We start from the raw sequence: 9,862 nt of genomic DNA, 5'->3' as shown, positions 1-9,862 counted from the left end.
TGCAGCCCGTCTTTCCTTAATCTTTCCTCCTTATTTTTACTTTTATTATTGCTTTTCTGCTTACATCTGCCCTCTTTCCTACCTATACGTAGGTTCCTTTTTATTATCGTGTCTATACCGTCCATCTTTACTTTGTACTTTCGTACCAATTCATCTTACTACATTCTTTGCTCACTGTTTTTTTTTTTTACCTTTTGTCCTTAATCTTTCCTACATATTTCTATGTTTCATATTTCTTTCTTTCCTTAATATTTTCCTACCTATTTATGTTTATCTTTCGTATTCTATCATGTCTGTTCTATACCTGCTTTTTGTTATTGTTTTCATCCTCTACCTACCTTCTTTCCAACCTATTTCTACTTATTTTTATTTTTTTTTATTGTTTTTCTACCTATACCTTCCTTCTTTCCTACCAATACCTAAAATCTCTCTCTTTTTACGATCCTGTCTATACCTGCCATATTTCTATCTACATACTTTCATTTCTGTTCTTCTTAGTACTTTCCTACCATCTTTTCCCATCACCTTTCCTACCAACAGTACCAGTCAAAGGTTTGGACACACCTTCTCATTCTATGGCTTTACATCAAAACTATGAAAGAACACATATGGCATTATGAATTATATCCATAGTTTTGATGTCCTCAATATTAATCTACAATGTAGAAAATAATTAAATAAAAACCACTGAATAATCCAAAATCCAAACATTTGACTGGTACTGTATAGTTGCCCTATTTGTCTCAATACTTACCCACCTACACCTACCTACTTCCTTATTTATTTGGTTGTTGTTTTTTTTTAACCTATTTCTACTTTTCTTATTACTTTTCTACCTATACCTACCTTCTGTCTGACCGATACCCAGGATCTTTTCTTTATTACGATCCTATCTGTCCCTGTAATCTTTCCTTATTTCTCTCCTACCCATACCTACCTTCTTTCATTGTTATTGTCCTTATTTATTTTCTATCCCTGTCATATTTCCATATTACTTTCCTATCTACATCTACCTTCTTTCCTTGTTACTTTCCTACCTACTTTCCCAGTTGTTTTCGTACTACTCACCTATACATTCTTTGCTTAGCCCTTCCTCCTTGTCCCTGCTTACTTCCCTTATCACCTTTCTACCTTATTTTGTAAAGAGTATTTAATGGAAAAACACAACATCAACATTTTCCAACACAGCCACGTCCACAACAACACATGGACACAAACAGAAGTCCAGATAAACATTTGATCTATAAAATTGTGCGACTCCATCATTTGCAGATTTCAGGGAAAGGACTGAAACTCTTTTCACCTCAACATTAAACGATTTTCTCATTAGTAAATGAACATTTTCCACACCAAGGGAGACTTTTTATCTTTTAAAGACGTTAACACAGAGTTCCACTTGCAGTTTGAAACCAAACTCCTAACATTTAGTCAATAAGATGCCGACAGCACCATTAATATCTGCGGTCACTCTCGGACCATTTCTGCCTCTTTTCCCATGAAAAACAATCTCATCATGACTTTGTAAAGAAGTGCAGCAGCTAAAGGTGAAATTTAATTGAACAAAGCAGCCGGTGTCCATTTCTTAATGCAGCAGCGTTGTGCCAGAAACTCCAAACACAGCGTCCATTTCTTAATTCAAGGTTGCCACGCCAAGTTTTATACTGTCATTCCATTTCCTGATGGAGTCGCGGACCCGAGCCAACGAGGCGGCGAGACGACAAACGGCTTTATTTTAGAACAACTGTGATAGATGAATGTGTCTGTGTATGTAGTTACATGGATGTGCATCAAGATATCAAAACGCTGATGCAGTCTGGGGCGGTTTGAATAACATTTTTTTCATTTGTTGCTTTTTATGACCGGGCGGATAAAATAAAGAGGCCTTGTGAATATAAAGACAAATGTACCATAAAATACCCTCGGGGGAGATGAGATACAGTGGAAAGACTGTTTAAAGGAGGATGCAATTGACCCATAAGGTTGAATGCGACACCATTTTAAATCTTTTTCTTTTCATTGTTGTCCATTTCTGTCTAAGATCACGAAAAGCTCCATTTGTGCTGATCTTAAAGCTGTCAAACTCTTTTAAATGTAATTACAAAACTGGGTCTCTGTCTACTTGAGTGTACTCCAACTTCAGGTTTCTATACATAAGAAGAGACACCTGAACATTTCACCAAAAAATACATTAAATATAACCATGCAGACACTCTTAATTGTTTTTCTTTGGAGGCAGCACTGTGTTATCTGTTACATGAGTCATATTTCAGTGTCTGTGTTAAGTGTGAGGAGACGAAAAAATACCTTAAGTTGTCATGGCACCTGCACCAAAATTAGAAAATCTATTTCAGTCCAGCAACAATAGATGAGCAGAATTAAAATGTTAGACAGAGACCAGCAGTTTTCAGACAGTACTCATTTTTTCAACTACTCTTACCTGGAGGAGTTGTGTTGCTTTGCCTCTCACTTTAAAATACACCAAAGATGTTCTATTGGATGGTTCTCATGCTGGAATATTCTTCTTCCAGCTTCTGCAGACTGGGGGTATTCTGGTTTATCCTCACACATTCATCTATTAATGTCATCAACACTTTTTACACTCATGCAGCCTCTTACCATCACTCTCCTTCCTCTGTGCTTCACTGTCAGGACGATGCATTCACTGTCCTGCTCAGGTTCACACCAAACATGCTGGACTCCATCTGAGAACAACAACTTTATATTCTAACCAAAGAATGTTCTCCAACATTCATCAGGCTACGAAGTTTTGCTCTGAACAGCAGCAACGTGTTTTTTCTTGTCACATAGAGGTTGATGTTCTGAGATGTCATTCACAGAGACTCTGATAATGTCAAGTCTGAAGCAGCTGCCGTCTATTTCTCAAAGCTAGATTGTTAAAGTAGTTCACTGTCTGTGGAGTCATTTTAGGAGGACGACCACTGCAGCCCTGATTAGTGCTACGATGTCTCCTCCTACACCTCCTGATTACTGCTGAGCCTGTGTGTATGCAGATTTTTTGTTGATCTTCCTGGATCATTTCCCATCATTGAGAAGTCTCACAGTTATATTATTTTAATTCATCTGGCATTTTTGTTTTTTTTCCCGATGTGGAGCCATGATGTAGACATAGACACAGCCCATGTTGTGGTGTGTACAGCTCATTTTATAACCTGGTTCATCCAGTTAGGTTGGGTTAGCTAATCTGACAGTCCTTTCTTTGGGGCCTGTATTTTCAATATAGCCTTTTTGAAGTATTTGTTTTTGATGCGTCATAAGAGAAAATGCTCTGTTCAATGGAGAAATAATGCAGATATTGAAAGGTGGTACAGTTTAGAATGATTTGATATTTAACTGACACATTACATGCAGCACTGTGCAAAGACTTTAGACTCTTTAGATGTTTAGATTCTTACCTATCATGCAATTTCATACAAATACAAAGTAGTCTGGTCTCTCATGAATCTTCTGTGCTGTACGTGATTCACTCTGCTCCTATGAGACGATTGATTTGCATAAACCTGTGTGCTACTACAAACCTAAACATAATAAACTTGAGAAGAGAAGCTTCAGAAATGCGGCTTGGCTTCCAGCGGTGGAGACGTTAACCCGACTGCTGCATCAGTGTTTGCTAACAGCTCTCAGACTGACAGTTGTTGTGTCTCTTGTGTCTTTTGCAGATCCTGGTTCTGGTTCAGGAGACGGAGACGGTGAGTGTTTCATTTTTTTTTTTCTCTCCTTTGGGCTATTTAAAGATTTCATTTCCTGCTTCACTTCTGCTGCGACTGAAAGTCAAACACAAATCAATTACAGCAGAGTCTTTTTCCGCCCTGCACAAACATTAGCTGCTTGTTTTCTGAGTCCTCTCTGATGTGCAGAAGCTAATCACTGCTGAGGTCGAAACGTGGCTGAACGCAGCATTTGAGGATCTATTATTCTGCCTCTGTGTGTGTGTCTTCTCGCGGCTCTGCACCCCCTCGTTGTACATCAGCTCCTATAATAAAGGTTGTGTGTGGGGGGGTTTCGGTCGCTGCATGAACTCCTCCCTGAAGAACAGGCTGATATTTTCCGTCCTGTGGGAGTCGAGCTCAAAGCCTCGCTGTTGCCAAATTTGGCAACAGAGACATTTTGCAACCATCTGCGAGCGCCGACCACAGAGTTTGTTGTTTAATTTGGCTGCTGGAGGGGTCTTAATTGAAGAGACGGTACCTCCACCATCTGCATGTGGGCGGAGTCGACGGGCCGGTGATTCCCCTGCAGGAGGCCGAGCGGTCCGACCTCAGAGATTAATCATTAGAACTGACTGCAGCTCTCCACTGTTTGTCTTTTGCTCTCCAAACATGTTCACACCTTCCTACCTGATAAAATGTCTCTGTGGTGAGTGATTTGAAACTGTTATTTAGTGGATATTTAGTGATTATATTCCCTCACAAATCATCCATGTCAGGAATTTGAACTTGATTGAGATACAAGAAGAAGCCGAGACCATCTTCTTCACTGAAAATTTGATTTGGTCTTTTCTTGCCCTTATTTTCATGTCAAATTCATGTTATATTGTTGCCTGCCAGACTGGCTACCTTAGAGATAATTCATGGTTTCCATAAACAGGACTCAAAACAGCAAACTTGTACTAATATTCTTTTTTACAAAAGACTTGAAGCAGCTCTCCTTGATTCAACAAGTTTGAGCTTCAAAAACAATAGAAAAGAGAAACTACAGTATTGCAATTATTTAATCATGAGGCTTTGTGCTTTTAAGCGATAAAAATTAGATTCACAATGACCCAACGCCGTTCAAAATGTTCTATTTTTGAATTGTTTTTTAAATATATGTAAGTTCTCTAATGCAGGACATACAGGAAATGAATTTGTCTACATTTTAAGCAGTTATTATTTTGTACTATATTTATTCAGTATTTTCCACTTTATGTCCTTGAAACTTTGCTCGTAATTTCCAAAAACTCTGCTGCATTTCAGGCGCCGATTGCAGGTTCTTTTCAATGATGCAGTTTGGTATTAATCATAAGCAAAATGGACAAAGTGTTTTTTAAGTGGCAACTTATCAACTTCTCCCTCCCTCGTGTTTCCAAGTCACGCCAAGCAGTCTAGTAAAAATATCTAAATGTTGGTTTTGAACCTTCTCAATTCCTGCAGCTCTTGACTCTTCGTCTTCGTTCACTTTGCCTCGTCTAACAATAAGCCTCTTTTTCTGTCCCGATGTAAAGTTTCTGCACTTATTCTGGTTGTTTGTGTGACATTTCAGTTACCTGCAAGGTAAAAATCCACCGACAGCTACCAGCACTAACAACAACACCATCTTCCTCATATGTTGTTGCACTACTGATCTTCCTCAGCCTTCGTTTTCCTGAGAGTTTTAGTCGGCATCATTCTGTTTATTCCATTGCATCATGTGATCGACATTTACTTTAAGATAGGTTTAAGCAAAATACCAGTCTGGTCTCATTTTAGTCATTTGCATGTTATATTTTAGTTTCAAGAAAGGAAAAAAAAGCATTATGCAAGCAAAAACTCGTAACTTGTTGTCAATGTCCGTCAGTTTCCTAGAAGACGAACAAAGAGTTGGATAGAAAATAAGTCATATTGAGTCTCTTTTATTTTACAGATCTATGGAATTTACTCAGAAACCTGAAACTGCAGAGAAAAGTTTTGTAGCGTGAAGTGAGTTTTATTTGTCAATCATCAGATCAGTTTGAGACACAATACCACAGCCATATTCACACATTTAAAAACTGTGTAGACCAAATGTCCGCTCTACTCTGGAGTTTTAGGATCCTCAAACGGAGATTTTTAAAACCCTGCTGACCCTGTTTTGGTCTGAAGACATATTTAGCTCTGGACGGGCAGAAATGGAGACCTTTGGAATAGATGTTGATGCAAAGACCCATAATTACATTTTGACTGGGCTTTCATTTTTTCTGCTTTGTGACAAAATCGAAGACTTCAGCCTTGAGTAGTGAAGGTTAAGTCATCCTGGATAATGAAATGAATTGTTGACCTTGTTGCTGCTGCTAACAGCTGCTGTGCAGGTCAGTCTTCCTTTACAACATTTCCTATTTTCCTCTGTAGTATTTTCTACAGCTAACCAACCAGCCGTTCTGCTTCATGTTTTCACCAGCAGCCACATGTATGCTCTGGATGGACATTATTTCTAACACAAATCTGAAAAACTGGTCTGGATGAAGGCTGTTTTAGATTAAAAACATCTGAATGTTAGCTGAAGAAATGTCTGCAGCCTCAGACTTCATGTAAGAATGCAGCTCAACCAGTACATCTGTACGTCCTGATCACCGAGCAGATCACAAGTGTAAAGAACCCACTATGCATTTATCTTGAGAACTTGATTATAACAAGCAGCGACTCAAGAACTAGTTTCCAGTGAAGTAGCTGGAATATAAACTTTCTCAAACACCTTTCAAATAAGTCTTTTCATATTTAAAAAGGGCCCAGTAGCAGCAGGTAGCTGCAGTTTTCACACATTTCACAGAAGGAGGAAGAGCATCTGTTGGTGGCTGATAAAATGAGGCCTGACATTCACAAACAACAACAAACAAATCAGAGCTGTGAATAATTTATCCAGTAATGTCTGTTGTAGCAGAAATAACTCGGAGCTGATGCTGTTTGGGCTGATTACAGAACATTTAGCGACCTGATTAACTTTTTGAGGACATTTTTTGCCACCGAACACGAAGCAATGAGCGCAAATCGCGTAACAGCTAATGCTAGTGTTAGTTTTATTCAGGAAGAATGTTTTTAATTCAGTCACTTAATATATGCACCGGTCTTGTGCTGCGTGTCGCTGGTTTCATCGTATCAGACCTGTTATTTAGAATCAAAGTGGGATCTGTGAGCAGACTGAATCCGTCTGGATTAACCGTGTCAGACCTCTGAGGTTCTGATTCATGGTGCTGACCAGCTCTGATGGATTTGTTCGGCTGCCTCCATCCTCAGCTGTCAGTTTGATCCTTTAACCTTTTCACTTGACGTCTAATTAGCCTCCTCCTGCCTCCGTAATGTTCAGCTTTGTGTGTGCGTCGCCTCTCCGGCTTTGTGTGTCGCCTTGGAGTGTAAAACAATGTGACACGAGCCCTAACCTCCATCGTCTGGTTCTGGACCCAAAGCGTCTTAAAGCTGCGATGATTATAAAGTCCATCTAATGTGGATTCTTAGAGAGCAAATATTTTGCTTTTTGGGTTCAGTTTGGAGCTGCTTTTTTGTGCATGCAAGAGGTCTGCAACAGCTCATTTTAAACTCAGGCATTTCTTCTGTCGTATGAACCGCTGTGTGATGCATTTACATTATATTTTGGACAGGTTTTGAGTACTTTTTGAGTCATTTTGGGTTTTTTTGGTTTTTTGTTTGTTTTTGCATCACTGGACAAACTTCAAGTCATTTTTGGACTTTTTGCAGAATTTTCTATTGTTCATTTGGACACAGTTTGTGTCATTTTAGACATTTCTTTTGTCATTTTGGACAACTTTTCTGCATCACTGGACAGATTTCAGTTCATTTTGAGACATTTTCTGTAATTTTGGACGTTGTTAATTTGGAGACAATTTTGTATCAAGTCAGATTTTTTCTTTTTATCACTTGAGACCATTTTTGATTAATTTTGGACAATTCTCAGTCATTTGGACAAGTTTTAGGTAATTTTGGATACATTTTGATCCCTTCAGTATAGATGAGTTTTCAATCATTTTAGACCTGTTTTTGTCATCTTGGACCATTTGTACACCACTTTGGACAAGTTTAAAGTCTGGACAACTTTTGCATAATTTTGGATAATTGTTTTGACAATTTGGACCAGTCATTTTGGACAGGTTCATAGTCATTTAGAATTTTCTTTTTGGCACTTTAGACCACTTTTGGATTACTTAGGACAATTTTGTACATCACTGTGGAAAATTTTTGAGTAATTTCAGACAAATTAAAAATCATTTTGGACAAATTTTGAGCCATGTTTGACATTTAGTCCATTTGGACTACATTTTTTGTCATTTTAGACATGTTTGCATTGTTTCGATCCATGTCAACAATATGGAGTCATTTTAGACAAGTTAAAGTTATCCCAGACAGCTGACCTTCAGACTTGGATGAGCTGCTGCTAACGTCATTCAGGACCATGAGAGGAGCCACCATTAAATTTCGCTGCAGAGCTTCAAGCATAGAAACAAACCTGCGAATGACGATCAGGTCTTACAGGATGGAGATCAATAATGCAGTTTGTCTGTTCCAGGCAGCTCATTTTTTGTTTCCTTTCAGTCAGACTGAAACCAAACATTTAATCTGATTTGTGTAAAAACCTGTTTGTTTTTGCAAAACCACAGGGAGCTGGTGTTTTTGGTCCGATATACGCTGCTTTTCCTCATTTCCTCGACTCCTTACGACAGAGGTGGACGATGCAAAGTGTGCGTGACCCATCAAGACACATTAAAGGAAAATACAGCAGGTTTACTGAAAAGCCAACAGGTTTGCATTTTGGTGTTTTTCTAAGATAAAAGTGACTTAATTGTCTCTGAGAGGAAATTTGACATATCTACAGAATAACAGTCACGTATATGGTTCGCATTACATACACTGAACAGTCAAAGATGAAAAATCAGGTGTGTAAACGAGGCAGCGTCCATGAATGGGTCAGATACGAGCAGCGTTTGGTTGCAGAGCGTCTGGTTGAGGGTGGAGTCGGTGTGAAGCAGCAGCAGCGTCCTGCTGTCAGCACAGTCGAACAGAAACAAAGAAGCCTCTCTGCTGCAGATCCTCGTCAATCGATCGGCAGCCTCCGAGGCCCAGCTGAGCTCTCCATGTTCAATACATCCACACACAGCAGGCCGATCTGTCAGCCAGCAGGAACACACACACACACACACACACACACACACTTCGTCTGTCTTCACAAGTCATTTTAATCACGTTGTCGCTCTGAAAGTCTTGTTTCTCCAACAATAAGTGAGAAATGATCAGTGTGAGAACTCTTATCTTTCTTCCTAATGCAGCTCTGTGAGGCTAAAGGAGGTGGACGCAATAATATGAACAGACATCCGTTTAGCTCTGTGTTTTTTGTGCTTTTAGTCAGCTTTATAGCTCTTTCTTTAAATAGTGGAGCCTCCTGTTGTTAAAAATTCAACATGCAAGAAAAATGTGTACAAAAAATACCTGTTAGCAGCTCAGTCTTTATCAAATCTGTCTTAAATCACAAAACAAAGCATGTGTTTGCGTTGTCGTACTGGATTGTATTACATTGGAAGGAGTATACGGTTGTGGTTCCTATATCAAGTATTATTAGTATTATTAAGAAAGCAGGAGTTATTGATTTCTGTGCAGATTGATATTTTAATAACTGCTTCTACATAATATTCTTGTCAGTGCCTTTCAAAACAGGACGCAACTGCAGGTGCTTCTTTAGATGCCTGAAGACACACTTACAAGCACACGTATTGCAGTAAAAAAAAAAAAAAAAAGGAATTATTGTTCTTGTTTGTTTGAAGTGATGTCACAAACGCGTCAGGGTGGAGGTCGGGGTCGATGGTCGGGCCAAGAACCTGATTTGATTCTGGACGCTGCTGCTTAAATCTCTCCTCGTGTCTTCATTAGGTAAATTAGTGATGGATCGCTCTCAGGCAGGAATCATATATCGATAATTTTACACATGATCCACAATGCTGAACATAATGACAAATAGAAATATAGTAGAAAATGTTACAGAAGAACCCCTTTACTTCAGCAGTTAAAACTGCACTAGTCGCTTTAATTGTTAATTTAAGTTCAATATGAATATGCTGCGTCTTTTATTTGATTTATGTTACTTTTTTCTGTAAACATGTCGGTAAACAAAGTGTTGCAGAGGAGCT

General features: G+C 38.8%; 1 protein-coding gene across 1 annotated transcript in view; it reads left to right on the top strand.

Annotated features, from left to right (window-relative positions):
* Window positions 1-9,862, top strand: part of tmeff1b (transmembrane protein with EGF-like and two follistatin-like domains 1b) — a 105,811-nt gene that overhangs the window by 65,072 nt on the left and 30,877 nt on the right. Inside the window, exon 3 of the mRNA XM_008300251.1 lies at window positions 3,678-3,707. Within this exon, the coding sequence (XP_008298473.1) occupies window positions 3,678-3,707 (30 nt within the window). The remainder of the gene's footprint in view (window positions 1-3,677; window positions 3,708-9,862) is intronic.

The sequence above is a fragment of the Stegastes partitus genome, unplaced genomic scaffold, assembly GCF_000690725.1.
Source record: "Stegastes partitus isolate 25-593 unplaced genomic scaffold, Stegastes_partitus-1.0.2 Scaffold1515, whole genome shotgun sequence".
Taxonomy (NCBI): Eukaryota; Metazoa; Chordata; class Actinopteri; family Pomacentridae; genus Stegastes; species Stegastes partitus.
The sequence above is the reverse complement of the archived record's forward strand: the minus strand, read 5'-3'. Positions and strand labels throughout refer to the sequence as shown.